This window comes from Phycodurus eques, chromosome 10 (assembly GCF_024500275.1).
Source record: "Phycodurus eques isolate BA_2022a chromosome 10, UOR_Pequ_1.1, whole genome shotgun sequence".
In the NCBI taxonomy this organism is placed as follows: domain Eukaryota; kingdom Metazoa; phylum Chordata; class Actinopteri; order Syngnathiformes; family Syngnathidae; genus Phycodurus; species Phycodurus eques.
The window spans coordinates 2,766,837-2,782,273 of NC_084534.1; the positions used below are offsets into that span (position 1 = coordinate 2,766,837).

At 38.4% G+C, this 15,437-nt stretch overlaps 2 protein-coding genes across 9 annotated transcripts in view; one reads left to right on the forward strand and one right to left on the reverse strand.

Annotated features, from left to right (window-relative positions):
* The window catches only part of sypl2a (synaptophysin-like 2a), a 38,024-nt gene extending 37,003 nt beyond the window's left edge, over positions 1-1,021 (reverse strand). Inside the window, exons 1-2 of the mRNA XM_061687609.1 lie at positions 800-1,021; positions 506-580 (exon numbers count right to left, since the gene is read on the reverse strand). Coding sequence (XP_061543593.1) covers positions 506-580; positions 800-814 — 90 coding nt within the window. The 5' untranslated portion in view covers positions 815-1,021. The remainder of the gene's footprint in view (positions 1-505; positions 581-799) is intronic.
* Positions 1,022-1,688: 667 nt separating this feature from the next.
* zc3h11a (zinc finger CCCH-type containing 11A) overlaps positions 1,689-15,437 on the forward strand; it is a 40,044-nt gene continuing 26,295 nt past the window's right edge. For 2 of the 8 annotated variants that reach the window (XM_061686867.1, XM_061686875.1), the window contains exons 1-7: positions 1,691-3,396; positions 3,555-3,694; positions 3,768-3,887; positions 9,717-9,840; positions 9,938-10,120; positions 11,167-11,220; positions 11,313-11,486. In XM_061686867.1, coding sequence (XP_061542851.1) covers positions 3,641-3,694; positions 3,768-3,887; positions 9,717-9,840; positions 9,938-10,120; positions 11,167-11,220; positions 11,313-11,486 — 709 coding nt within the window. In that variant the 5' untranslated portion in view covers positions 1,691-3,396; positions 3,555-3,640. Of the gene's footprint in view, positions 3,397-3,554; positions 3,695-3,767; positions 3,888-9,716; positions 9,841-9,937; positions 10,121-11,166; positions 11,221-11,312; positions 11,487-15,437 lie in introns of all 8 variants that reach the window. The other 6 variants (XM_061686868.1, XM_061686870.1, XM_061686869.1 and 3 more) reach the window with 6 other exon arrangements.

Consider the following 15,437-nt stretch of genomic DNA (forward strand, 5'->3'; position numbering starts at 1 on the left):
TAGGTTATGTTTACATACCCATTCTAACTAATTTAAAATGTTTTTTTTAATTCCAACACTTGCACAAATCCATAAGAAGTTAGGTTATGTTTACATACCCATTCTAACTAATTTAAAATGTTTTTTTTTAATTCCAACACTTGCACAAATCCATAAGAAGTTAGGTTATGTTTACATACCCATTCTAACTTATTTAAAGTTGTTTTTTTTTATTCCAATACTTGCACAAAACCATAAGAAGTTAGGTTATTTTTACATACCCATTCTAACTAATTTAAAATGTTTTTTTTTTAATTCCAACACTTGCACAAATCCATAAGAAGTTAGGTTAAGTTTACATACCCATTCTAACTAATTTAAAAAAAATAAAAAATTCCAACACTTGCACAAAACCATACGAAGTTAGGTTATGTTTACATACCAATTCAAACTTAATTTAAAAGTTTTTTTTTTATAATTCCAACACTTGCACAAAATCATAAGAAGTTAGGTTATGTTTACATACCCATTCTAGTACACGGATGAAGCCAAGTGGTTCTTTCAGTGGTCCCAGGTCCAGAGAAAATCCGGACACCGTAGTCTGTGGACATTTGACAAACTAGTAAAACGACGAACAAATAAGCATAATTTGGTGATTTATCAGGCGAAATAAATCTCATCACCGCACTGAAATAACAACGCTTACCCCGGAGTCACTTTGAAGCTAAGTGGCCCTGCCCTTGTTAGCCAAACCCTTCTCGTAACAACATGCTACCTTGTGACAGCTGACAAACTGGAGTAACACAGCAAACTCACTTACCTGAATAGAGTCCATTGAGACGTGCAACTGATAAAAAGTTTGTAAGAGTATACTCTACTTGTCAATTCTATAGAAACGATCAAATAAAGTTACGTCGTCTGAATTTAAAAAAAAAATTGCATTCAACGGAGACGACACTGATACTACAGAGAAACGGACGTACGCGACAGTGCCAGCTGGTAAAGGAAACTCGAGTCGCTGACTGTCTGACAGAGGCCCTCATAGATATTAATAGGTATATTCGAAACGCCCCTTTTAGGCTGCCGGCCTTCGGCGACGCTCCGCTAGGAGGGTCAAAATCGTAGACGCAATGTGTGGACGGCAAGAAAATCAAAAGACCAAGGAAGCCAGTGTAGGTACTACACTTGTACTTTGTGCTGCATACGGTTGCGTACAACGCCGTAAATTACGACAAGGGAACTGGGAGTAACCGTTCACATTACTGAGTTTTTTCCCCCCCCCCCATACGTTATTTATTGATAACACACGCTTTGGTATTGACAAAAAACAAACGTAATGAAAATCGGTTGAGAAATTAGCAAATTACGACTTAATTTCAATGTCCATGCATTGCCTTTAATGGGAACCTCGACCTTCCCAAGATGGCCGCTACATATGCACGTTGAGTAGCCGGAACTGGAATTACGTTACAACCGGATAATACTGTTCAAAATAAAAAAATAGATCTTCCCCGTATTTACAACGGGACAATATTTTATTTATCTGACCATTGTTTATCCAGATATAACACTAAGAACGATTTCTTATTTTCAATGTTGATATAATTGTATTTATATTTTAAAAAAGAAATACATTTTACATTTTAACATTCAGCAATAATCCTTCCGGTTTTAAAATGGTTGACTAAAGTTAAAAAAGAAAAAAGGAAAAAGAAAAAAAAAAAAAAAACACTGCAGCCGCCATTTTGCTTGTGGCCGAACGCGGCAGCTAAGGACTCTACTACAGTACATTAATCGCAGACCATTTTTAATCAAGAACCTGGTAATTCTTCCTGTATCAATATATGATATTTAACAGTTGTGTGTATTGTATGATGTATTGTGGGTGTGTATGGGGATTTTCTTGTAATTACAGTCAAGGTAAGGGTGGCCAAAAATATAGTACGTAGGCCTCTTGTTTCCTTCCACCAACAAATCCATATTTTACAATGCTAAACTTAAAAAATACATAGCATTTTCGTCATTATGTTATTGCTATAGTGTCTAACAAGCAATAATCGTTGAAATATTTTGGTTGTATTATTTTTCCTTCGTCTACCCTTCGACTAATAGTAGTGACTTTTCAACAGCGCCAGGGATCGTTGTTTTTACTTGAATATTTTTTATTTTTATTTTTTTACAACGTACACATCGTGGCTGTTAAAGTCGCCATCTGGATTTAACCAAACAATTAGGTAAGAGTCTTCCTTTGAATAATTGCTACCGTGGTTAGCGTGTTTCAGTAGCTTCTCTTTTGTGGTCAGCTCATAGTTGCGGGACATAGGATACAGTGTGCGTTAAAGAAAGCAACCAAGAAGGTTGCTGAAACAAAATACATTTGGTTACTGATGAATTCATGAAACCAGGAAAATCGTGTGAAGTGATCATCATGAAAGGTGAACTGAGAATAATCATGAATAGATGTGATTTGATGTCACGTAAATTCTCGGAGAAATCAAATTGTAATAAAGTAATAATGAATAGTATTTTGATCAACAATTTGACAATAAATTATACTGTATATGATAGCAGGTTGTCTGGAACCAGTATTGAAAGTGACTTGTGCATGCCAATTTTAATTTGATTTTGAATGTTGTTTGATGCAGTTTAAAATGGAGGCAAACCATGAAAGACGTTAATGTCAACTGTATTTCAAAAGTTAAACATAGGATTAGTTCACTGAAATATATTAATATATTATGATTTGATAATGTAATAAGTGAAGTGTTGGGATAGTCTAAAAAAAAGATGATTTCATGATGTTTGTTGTACAGTACCTATATGCAGAAATGTTAAATTTGTGCAACAATAACCCTTTCAGTCCTGTGGGGAGTGTTTTTGATTGATTTTTTTTAGGTTTAAATCCATCCTTTGGCCCTTTGCTGTGATCCCTGGAAATGGAAAACATACCTTCCTTTGGGAATACATGGGCAGAAGACTTTTTTTCTTTCAGCATTGGTAGCTAACACCTGGCCATTTCCCCTTCCTTTGTCACTGAAATGTTTCCAAGTGCGCAAAATTTCAACCAGCCCAAGAAGAATTGTTTTCATCATCCTCCAGTCTGCACTTGTGCCCTTTTTGCGACATGAGATTAAGCATTTTTCTATCTTTCCCCCCCCTAACGTAAAGCCATTTTTTTATTAATTCATTTTATGAAAATTATTGAACAAAATTAAAGAAATAAAAGGAAAAGGACTTGAAGCCATCATCAGTAATGTTAGGCAATCTACCAGAGATAACTGCCCTGGGTGACCCCGTCCCCCCACCCCCATTTCCCTCTTATCTCATGGATCAAGTGTTCCTCCAGGACTTCATACTGAAACAAGGACACCCCATCCTCAACCAACAAAGGAGGAATACAACGTCTACCCACTTCAGGTAATTTACATGAGATAAATGCAAGTCAAAACAAAAACACATGATTTTCATTACGCACATTCATATAGTTAACACTTTCCTGTTTAGTATTCCATAAGTCTTGAAATTTTCTTTAATCATAACTCAAGAGTGTACAATGCAGTGATCTGTGTTTTTAGGGAGTCCTGTTGGCCTGGAAGAAGCCGTTGCTGAGTTCGGTCATAGCCAGATTGGTGCCAATCAAGTCTTAAACACCAGCCTCATAATGACTAACCATGGAGATGACTGCTACTTCTTTTACTATTCGACCTGCACCAAAGTAAGCAATGTTGGTGTACAATTCTCAGATATTCATACACTTAAGTCATATATTGTCTCTTTTACTCTGCAAGGGAAACAGCTGCCCCTTCAGGCACTGCGAAGCAGCAATGGGCAATGAGACTGTATGCAATCTGTGGCAGGAGGGACGTTGCTTCCGAAATGTCTGCAAGTTTCGTCACATGGAGATCACGGTAAGAAAAAAAAGAAAAAAAACAAGAAAATTGGCAAACCACCATTGTGGTGGTTTACCTGCATCACCAAATGAATCAAGCCATTGTTGGAGCGGAAGGAGTCGCCACTTCACCAAAAGGCCCAAAACACATACAAATCACCATCAAATTTATCCAACAAGCGTCTCTAACACAGTTTCTGACCAAAAACACCCTAAACTTCTTCAGATGTAGGGCTTAACCACGGAACTTTCTCCAGGTTGGCGAATCAAAATCACCTGCGCCAAAAGCCCTTCCTGATAAAAATTCAAGAGAGGGCGCTCATTCTGCCATGTGCAAGTGGTGTTAAAGGTTCGGTTTTCCCCCAGCTTAGTAAAACGCTTGCTGTCCAGCCGGCTCGATAGCTGGCTAAGCAGTCAGGCTCACAGGCTTTCCCAGCTGCGGGGAGCGGCGTATCAAGGAAGACACAGAGCTGCCAAATGCCGTATTTTGCTACGGAAATCACCGAAGGCTGACTCGTTCCGGCCGTAAAATGACTGTAGAGCGTCCGACATTACCGGTTAGTATGGTGCTGTGTCCGGCCACCGTGACGAAAATTTCATAAATGAATTAGATGAAATAAACACTATCTAAAAAAAAAAGAGAGAGATTGAAAAAGGCTGATTGTGGGCACGCTATTTTATTATGCCCCCAGGCTGGCAAATTGTGAAGGCGAAATTTCTCTTTGCGTCCGGTGTCAACGCATTGTAAGTCAATGATCATAGCGATTAAAGTGGCACAAAGCGGGCCCAAAAAATGGCATGTAAATTCGACACACCACAGCAAAGAGTAATGTTAACCAGCCTGCCAAATTTGAATGAGTAAAACAAATATAGCTAAGTATTTAAAATCAGGTTTCAAAAATTGAATAATATGGGTCAGCTCTCAGACGCTGTGGGCATGTCGAATTGATGCGGCAAAAGGATTCAAACATACTGAGGGGGTGATAGCTTATACGATATAAAATCATGTTAGGAGGCTCAGCTTCAAAATTGAATGATTATTTTGGACTGTAATCATAAAAATAAGTCAACTGACCCTCATTGTTGGTGACATAATGTCCAGTGATGCTAGTAACGCGTTACAAAGTAACCACAAAAAGTAAAAGTAAACAAGCACAACATTCTCAGTACATTTCTCTAAAGACCTTTAACCGATGGATAAATAGATGCCGATTGTGGTGCATTAAGGCAACAATTTTGTGTGCGTGTGTGTGCGCGTTTTTACAAAGTAACGCGTTACTCCAAAATGACGCCATTTTGAGTAACAAGCAAAGTAGAGCTTTAACTCTTCCCAGGAAAGTAATGAGATTACAGTTACTTCTTCAAACCAGTAATAGTTAATTTTGAATCTTCAATGCCTCTCACCAAGTACTAATTTGATGGCTGGTGATTCGTACTAAAAAAGCAGTCAGCTGTTCAACAGCATTTGTGTGTGTGTGTGTGTGCGTGTGCGTGCTGTTTATTATCTAAGAGGAAACCAATTGGTCGTTCATTATTAAGTGAATGTATAATTTTCTCGTGTGAAATGATTGCTCTTTCACCAAGCAAATATATATTTTATCCTTATACTTGATTATTCCGGTAGAATTGTCAGTAAAATAATCGATTACTAATTGCAGCACTACTGGATGCAAATTCTTATTTGTGACATGTCTATTTAGTGTCACACCAGAAATAAAGTGAGAAAAAGCAAGGCATAGCATTTTCATAGAATAAGTGAAAACCTACTTTCAATTGGTTTTGAAGGGCAAGAAACTAAGCCCCCCCTTGACGATTGGTTTTGAAGGTGCAAAAATTTCAGCCCCCTAGTTTTCTTATAAAGGTTCAATGCACTTGTTTATCAAATATGTTGTGATAGATAAATATGGATTTTTAAAATGTATTAAATATATAAATGCAGTATATAATACATACATATTAATTAAACAAAACAAAATATATATATATTATATAATATATATATATATATATATATATATATATACACACACACACACACACACACACACACACACACACACACACACATTTACAAACACACACACACCGTATTTTCCGGACTGTAGATCGCATCGGATTATAAAACGCGCCCACTGTGTGCAAATTATTTTTTTTTGTTTATTAGCCGCACCGGACTATACGCCGCGAATATATAAGTTGTGACATTAGATATTTACACAAATGTTTTGTAAATGTTTATTTACATACCTTGTTTCCAAACAGTGCCTGTAAGACGGGAGTAAAACGGCTCAAACATAACAGAAAAGTCTTCTTTTTTTTTTTAATTCATCCTCCTCATGTTCACTGAAACCACTGAAGGTGTCTTTGTCCATGTCGGAGTTGAAGAGTCTCTGAACGTTTCCGTCATAAACCATTTCACTCTCTCTTGTCGCTCTCAATGTAATGTTCATCTCGAGACACAGTTACCGCTGAAGTGCTGCTGTCCTCACGTAGCAGTCCAGCCTTTCAAAATCCGTTGGTGATCATAGATTCTTTCACACTGCTCCACGCTTTTAAGATCCACTGGCAGACCTCAGAAAAGGACGATCTTCGCATGGGACCAGTTTTTGTGAAAGATTTCTTGCCGCTGGTCATCCAAGCCTCCCTCTCACCTCGGAGTGCCGCTTTAAAAAGACGATTCACACTGATGTCCAGTGACTGCAAAAACTTTGTTGTACCTCCAGGAATCACAGCTGAAATTGAGTTTGATCTCTTGATGGCTGTTTTCACAGAATCTGTTATATGGTACCTCATACTGTCCAAAACAAGCAATGCTTTTTTACGGTCGCCTACTGTAACACTCCGTCAGCCATTCAGTCATTAAGCTTTCTATCATCCACCCTTTTTTGTTAACTTAAACGACTATGCCTTTTGGGAGTTTTTCTTTTGGCATAGTCGTCCACTTAAAATTCACCATTGGTGAAAGCTTTTGTCCGGAAGCGGTAAAGCTCAAAACACAGGTAAAGTGCGTTCTCTCTTGGCCAGTTACGTGCAGCAGCTCTATTTCCCTCCTGGATGGACAGATTGATGGCTTTAAACTTAAAAGCAGCATCATACGCTATTCTTCTTGAACTTTCCATGATGAGGGTGTGAAAAATAAAAAAATATTTTTCGGTCGTGCTGCGTTTTGCGTTGAGCGCGACAAAACTAGCGTGGTCGTGTGTGTGTGTATATATATATATATATATATATATATATATATATATATTTATAAAATTTAAGTCCAAAATTATTGGAATGACAAGGTAAATTCCTTTCAGCTTTTATTTCATGGTATTTCCATCTATACATGTTTAACAACTCAGGACAGAGCACCTTTTGTTTGAACTCACCCACTTTTAAAGTGAGCAAAAGTATTGGAACATTTGACTGATGGGTGTTTCTCGTTGCTCAGGTGTTGCCTTTTAGATTGATTGCTTCAACATTAGATAGTGCTTGTTTTTGGCTTTGGGTTTCACCTGTGAAAACTGCATTTGCTGTTAAGCAAACATGAAGACCAGAGAGCTGTCAATGGGACTAAAGCAAACCATTTTGAAGCTGAGAGAAGAGGAACATTTTATTGGAGCTGTTGCACAAACAATGGGCATAGCCAATACAAAAATTTGGAATTTCCTGAAAAAGTAACTACTAATGTACTGACCAACAGACATCGAACAGGTCGGCCAAGGGTATCAACAGCAGTTGATGGGCTTTACACAATCAGGATTTTTGGGGCCGCTCACTGATCTGTGTGTTTTAAAAAAAAAAAAAAAAAAAACGATCACCGATCTGATCACAAGATGTCTGTTTAAATGACTTGTTCATTTACTGTATATAATTGTCTACTGAGTATCATCAAAAATATTCTCTAGTTACGTCATGTATTCTAATCAGTAAGGTCAAACCAACATTACAACATGAAAATAATGGGCGCTAACGTGCTGTAATTAAATTACTTTATTGTAATTAAATTACTTCACACACTGAAACTTTAGAGCATGATTCGACAAAATGCCGGCATGTTTACGTACAACTGTTAGTGTTTGCACGAGCTTGCTAGGCTACATAACGTGTGGCCTGCTTGCAAGCTGTATCGTATTAAAAGTATATGAACATACCTCAAGCAATCCTTGAACGAACGTGTTCCCCCGAGCACTGGTGACCACCACCACACGTTTTCCCCCATTTTTTTCTTATTTGACCAACACATTACATGCGGCGCTATCCATTGTTGTTGTCGTGGCTGTGGTAACGAGTGTGTCCGGTCGCTTTTGATTTGATAAATCCCAGTGATCGTAAATGACATCAAAAGACAAGGCTAAAAATAAACTCGCTTTTGGATTCAAATATACTTTACACGACGGCAATGTGGAGTAAATCTCTTTTGCGGAGCTGACCTCCAGCGAATTATGACACTAAAGCTGATCAGCATAAAATGCCAATTATCGGCCAGTACCGATCAAGCCAATCAGATCGGTGTAAATCTAGCAGTTGATGACAAAACATTGTTGAGAGCTGTGAAGAAACACCCAAAGACAACAGTCGGTGACATCCAGCGAATTATGACACTAAAGCTGATCAGCATAAAATGCCAATTATCGGCCAGTACCGATCAAGCCAATCAGATCGGTGTAAATCTAGCAGTTGATGACAAAACATTGTTGAGAGCTGTGAAGAAACACCCAAAGACAACAGTCGGTGACATCACTGCCAACTTTCACAGGGCAGGGTTGAAGGTTTCACAATCCACGGTTTGAAGAAGACTGAGAGAGAGGAAAAATACAGACCATACCACACAATGCAAACCACTCATCAGCAAAAATAATCAGAAGGCCAAATTGGATTTTGCAAAGAAATACAGGGATGAGCCACAAAAGGTTTGGAACAAAGTTTTATGGAAATGACGAGACCGAGATTAACCTCAACCAAAGTGATGGAAAGACCAAAGCATGGAGAAAGAAAGGATCTGCTTATGATCCAAAACAAACAAGCTCATCTGTGAAGCATGGTGGCGGTGATGTCATGCGTTGGGGTTGGATAACTGCTTCTGGAACGGGCTTACTAGTCTTTATTGATGATCTAACTCATGATGGTGGCAGCAGAATGAATTCTGAAGTCTACAAAACAATTTTGTCTGGCAATTTACAGAAAACTGCATCCAAACTAATCTGGTGAAGCCTCATCATCATACAACAAGACAATGACACAAAACACACTGCCAACACAACAAAGGACTTTTTCAGGGGGGAAAAGTGGGAGGTCTTAGCCTGACCAAGTCAATCACCGGATCTTTAGCCAAGAGAGCATGCATTTTTCCTCCTGAAGAGGAGACTGAAGGCTGTGTGATATTTCAGTTTTTCATTTTTAATCTGCAAAAATTTCAACAATTCAGTTTTTTTCTGTCAATATGGGATGCTGGGTGTACATTAATGAGGAAAAAGGTGAACTCTAATGATTTTATCAAAAATGGCTGCAATATAACAAAGAGTGAAAAATTTAAGGGGGTCTGAATACTTTCCGTACCCAGTGTAAATACCATGAAATAAAAGATGGAATTCTGAACTTTTGTCTCATATTCATCCTTTGATCTGAAACCCAGTCTTCAATATACAACAAAAACAAAGGAATTGACCTTGCTGTTACAATACTTTTGGAGGGGACTGTAGTTCTATACAATGGTTATTATTATTATTTAATCTATTTAGACTGATACAGTTCAACTTGAGTTTACAACGGTTAATAAAGATTCCAGTGTATTGATGTAGTAAGAATATGATCAGACCATTCTTCATGTGTTGATATATTTTGTGAAACACTTTCACCAATACAGAAAAAGCGGAAGGAAATACCATGTTATTGGGAGACCCATCCAGCCGGCTGCCAGAAACCTCACTGTGCGTTTTTCCATGAAAAGCCACGTTATGTTGATGGCATTCTTATCCCACCTGACATAAGTGAGTGTCATACCAGAAAATCTTATGCTAGTAAGTTTAAGAGGATTTGAACTCCATCTGTGAAATACACGAAAAATTATCAATCAAATTATCCCAGGTCAAAGTGAGAATGATGAACTGCTCCATGAAGAGCCATCCTCCCTGCCAGCTACACCTCTCCCTACTGGAGCCAATCCCCAACTGAGAGGCGTCATGAAGACTGAAAGCCAGGAACCAGTCCCAAGCCCGACTCATCCACCAGTGGTTATTAATCCAGCAGATGATGATGAGGATGAAGATGGTGAGTTTTCTATTTTTTTTTATTACATCTATGAGAAACACCAAATACAGTTACTTGAAAGAGGACATATTATACTGTTTTTTTTTCAAAATTTAGAACCGTTCAAATATCTTTGTCTCTATTTTTCGGTCAAAATTCACAAAAGTATTACTGCACACGTAAAGGTATTTTGGCTATTTAGACCAAGAAGAGTGACTCTCTAACATGGAATTAGTTTAAAGTTGTCCATTTAAAAAAAAAAAAAAAAAAACCTTGGTTTTGTCATACAAGTGTCCAGAAAAGGCCCCTCTGACAGCTACTTCTGTTTGACCCAGTTTTGTACCCGCTTTGTCCCTATTTTGCCAAGACCGACGACATTCCTCTAATTGGTTGCCTCCGTGTAGAACAGTGATTCTCGACCAGTGTGCTGTGAGTGCTTTTCAGGTGTGCCATGGGAAATTATAAAATTGTAATTGCTCAAAAAAAAAATTATTTACAAGAAATAGTGTATCTTTGTTCATCTATTTATGGCAGTGAGGCATAGTGACAGACAGAACAAATAAATGCTATTCTATTAGATGGCAGGAAGTACTGTACGTACAGTAATTAATGTATCCACTTTTTGTGACATTTTTGTTTGTTTTGGTGCCATGAGGTTTTTCAATAGTAAAATATGTGCCTTGGCTCCATAAAGGTTGGAAATCACTGGAGTAGAAGACCCACTTGTGAAAGCACGCTGTCTTGGGAGCGGAAAGGCGGAGATCTTCGCTAGTGACGTAGATAAGCTCGAGAAATTAATATGACCTGAGTTAAGGTCTTTCGGCAGAAAAACGCCTGGAACTCAGGAAGGCGTGGACGATTTTAATTCATATTTCACATTTACTGAGACACCATAGAGACATTATTACATCCCAAATACAAGAAAAAGTTGCTTTTGCAAAATGTCCCCTTTAACATACACTTGTAACACGTCAAAGTCATTTGAGAGATAATTTGCATACTGTACAAACAATAGTTTAAAAAGTAAATTTTGGCCCCGTATAGCTTTTGTGTATTTGTGCTTCCAGACCAATTTTCTGAGGAAGGAGAGGGCCCTTCCCCAAGAAAAAGATCCAAGCCTGGTGAGTTGAGCTAGAAATAACAATTGTAACCAAATAGTTTAAATTTTCTTCAGTGCCTCTGCGTGCTCAGTGAAAGTGGTGTTTCTTGACAGATGAATCACACAACTTTGGAGTGAGCACCCTGGAGGATATCCGGCTGAGGAAAGCCCTCAAAGCGGGCACAAATAGAGCTATTCCCCCAATACAGAGTGCTGATATTTCTGTAAATGGCGAGAAAGAAAACTTCATTTCATCCATCCGGCTACCCTTTCATACATCTAATGAAGGTACAAATATTCACAGTTCTTTAAGATTGAGTTGGATTTTCAGTGAACAGGAACTCCATCCTCTCTAGGGTAGTACAAATGTTTTATATTTTAGATTTGAGTTGGAAAATTTACATGCATTACATGTGATTTACATACATTTAATTTATAATTTGCTTTTGTAGCATTTGAGATGTCACAAAACTTCTAAAACGTGTGTTCACACCAGAGGCTACACGTGGAAAAGAAAAACTCAATGTTCACGTCAATGTACTTGTCCTATAATACTCTTTAATGTTCAAACTGATAAACTTAAAATAAAATACTTTGCATTACGGTAACACACCGCCAGCCCTTGCAGCACTTTGGAGGCCTGTTACTGTAATGCACTGTATTAACGATCTTTGTGGTGGCTGACTTGACTTCATCTTTTTGACTGGAGGCTGGCCTGACTGCAGTTGTTTTTTTATACAGTGTAGGCAATGCCACTTCGGAGAAATAATTGAGCCGAGGGGATCACATTTATTGCCAAGAACTTCGACTGTTTTTCTGCCATTTTTTTCAGATGGTTGAACAGATTAGTTGTTACCTTGCGGGGCAGAGACCTCTGCTGAAATCTTTGCATATCACTTCTTGTTTACCGTTACGTGTCCTGAATCAAGTTCATATGATGACAATCAGGCTGATTTAATCGTGGCAGTCACAATAATTATCAAGATTAAAATTATTTTTAAATTTGCAGCCCTGTGAAGTGGAGTGACCCCTCACATCTTGGCGCGCAGATGTCTGCTTAAGTGACGAGGCGATTTAATATTTTTTTATATTTGTATGAGAATGTGTGTTAATTTAACATTCCTAGATCTGTAAAACAATATCCCACGGTTACTTTCAGCTGTGGCTGAAATGTGCAAAAAAAGTGACATCCATATTTTCAATTGGAAGCAGCAGCCACACAGCTCCAGATCACATTGAAGACACCAAAACGTAAATCTGTTTTGTTTCTCAATACATTCAATATGTTTGAAGGCAAGTGCGGAAAACCTGTGCAAAGACTGAGAACAATATAGTACTGAATTGTTGAGATATCTATTAAAACACCTTTTCACCTTCTAAATGTTCCTGATTTTGTGGGTGGGCTAAAAAGTATACTCGTGACCTCACGAGGATGAGACGACATTGCGGCAAGAGCCCTTATTCCATGAAGTAGCCGTTCAGTGGAATTGCAGCTTCCTTGTTCATAAACTCGCTTCTTCTATCTGTATAGCATTCAATTGGTGATGAAATTATGCCCACAACTCAAAAATATACATCTTTCCTGAAGTGTAAAGTGTTTTGTTTTATTTGGGCCACACTGTCTGCCGTCTGGCACCAGGCACGTTGTGTTGCAAGGCAGTGGGGAACCGACCCCATAGCCAACTGGATAGCAGTTAGCGAAGCCGCTGGACCAGTGTTACGGAGGCTCCTTGCCCCCCAATTGTCACTTCTTTGTTCATAAATCCAGTTCTACCAATATAGCATGCAATTGGACATGAAACTAGGCCCACAACTTGGAAAAAATCATATTCCCTGAAGTGTAATGTGTTTTGTGTTATTTGTCATGTGTCTGGCATGTTGTGTTGCGAGGCAGCGGCGCGGGACGTCAGTGCAAGTCTTTGATTTCTGCATTTTTTGGGAGTGCAGACATCTTTACAAGGCAGACGGTTTCTGTCTAAATAGACAAGGGGTTAAGTTATTGGCTGCCAACATTTTGTACTGTGTACGTCATTCAGCGGCCCAAAAAGAAACCACTGGCCTTGGTGACAAGGCTGAAGGATAAAAAGATGCAGTTATTCCCAAACAATCAAAGGAATAGGAGATAAGGCGACACCAAGCACAGACAGATTCATCAGGGTCATCCAAACAATCGGAGGAGTGAATGACAAATGAGAAGGAGCCAGCGCGTTGAATCTCCTACACCCCTCCCTACCCCTTCTTGGAGCAAAGCCCAACGCAAAACTCACTCTCTACGAGCCTAAATTATCTACTGGGTGTGACAGACAGGATGAAGGCGATTGGCAATATTGGAATCCAACGCACACCACTCCAAAATACTCCCATCCCCCCTCACCTGAAACCACCGTCCACTAAGATGCGAAGGGCCCCTCCTCCACCCATGAAGAACCTTATCTACGAATTTGACTGATATCTGCGGGTCTTTTCCAGAATAAGTCAGACCCCTATGAAGATCAGGCATTTTTTTATCCCTGTAATTACAAGGGACAGAAAGTTGGTCAAAGAAATATGGCACAAAAAAGTAGAACTACAAACTTAGTGAGGATAAAATGTGAATCTATCAAACCATTGTCTCCAGTTATATCTGCGAGACTAGCTCTTTTCAACATCAGGTCACTGGGTAATAAATCAATCTTGATTAATGACATCATTACAACCTATGAGCTGGACCTTTTGTTACTAAATGAAACGTGGTTAATAGAAAGTAGCTGTAATACCATTTTAAATGAGGCAACACCAGAAAGTTAATATTTTATGGACAAGTGTCGAATAGGTAAAAAAGGCGGTGGTATTGCTGTTATTGTTAAGTCATTATTTCAGTGTAAAGAAATTATAATGGGTGATTTTAGCTCTTTTCAATAGCTCTGTTTTTAAGTTAAAGGTGACCCAAAGGTTATTGTTTTAATAATTTATAAACCTCCAAGATACAATAGAAAATTTATGGAGGACTTTTCAGAACTCCTGTCAGTTATTTGTACTGTATAAGGTTGAATACTGACCCTGGAAAGGTGTCAATTCTGGTCTTGTTGGACCTCAGTGCGACTTTTGACATGGTAGATCATAATACTGAACAGGTTGGAAACGTGGGTAGGACTAAATAGAACAGTCCTTAAATGGTTCAAGTCCTACCTGGAGGAAAGGAGTTATTTTGTAACCATTGGAAGTGTTCAATCTCATCGAATGGCAATGGCCTATGGGGTCCCTCAAGGATCAGTTCTTTGACCCCTCCTGTTCAGCCTGTATATGCTACCATTGGGTCAAATTCTTCAGAACTTTAATTTTGACTATCATAGCTATGCAGATGACACACAGTTATATCTCGCAGTGTCTCAAGATGACTACAGTTCAATTGAGGTGTTGTGTCACTGTCTAAACATTTTCTTCACTTAAACCACAACAAAACTGAGATAATTGTTTTTGGCAATAAAGAAAAGAGGATTGCTGTTTGTAAATACCTGGAGTCACTCTCTTTAAAAACCAAAGACCAAGTCCGAAACCTTGGTGTTCTGATAGATTCCGACCTGACTTTTAGCAGTCATATCAAATCAATTACTAAAACTGCCTCCTACCATCTGAAGAACATATCCAGAGTGAAGGCTTGCATGTGTCAAGCAGACCAGGAGAAGCTCATCCATGCTTTTATCTCAAGAAGACTTGACTATTGTAATGATCTTCTGACTGGACTCCCTAAAAAGAGCATTAAACAGCTGCAGCTCATTCAAAATGCTGCAGCTCGGTTTCTGACCAGAACAAAGAGGCCAGAGCATATTACTCCAATTCTAAAGTGTTTACACTGGCTTACAGTCAGCTTTATAATATATTTTATAGTTCTGCTACTGGTCTATAAATCACTAAACGGTTTAGGTCCTGAATACATGAATATAATCCCAGTAGGGCTCTGAAATCGACAGACTAAGGTCAAATAGTGAAGCACAGAGTCCAAAGCAAACATGGTGAAGCAGCATTTATCTATTATGCTGCACACAAATGAAGCATGTTTTTAAATCCAGATTAAAGACTCCTATTTTTTTCCCATGCTTTTTAGAGCATTTCCACTTTTACATTATATTTCTTGCACTGTACGCTGTTTTAATGGTATTTTTTGTTTTAAATGTTTATAAACTGTTTTTTTCTTTGTTTTTAAATGTTTTTGATCATGTAGAGCACATTGAGCTACCTTGTGTATGAAATGCGCTATAG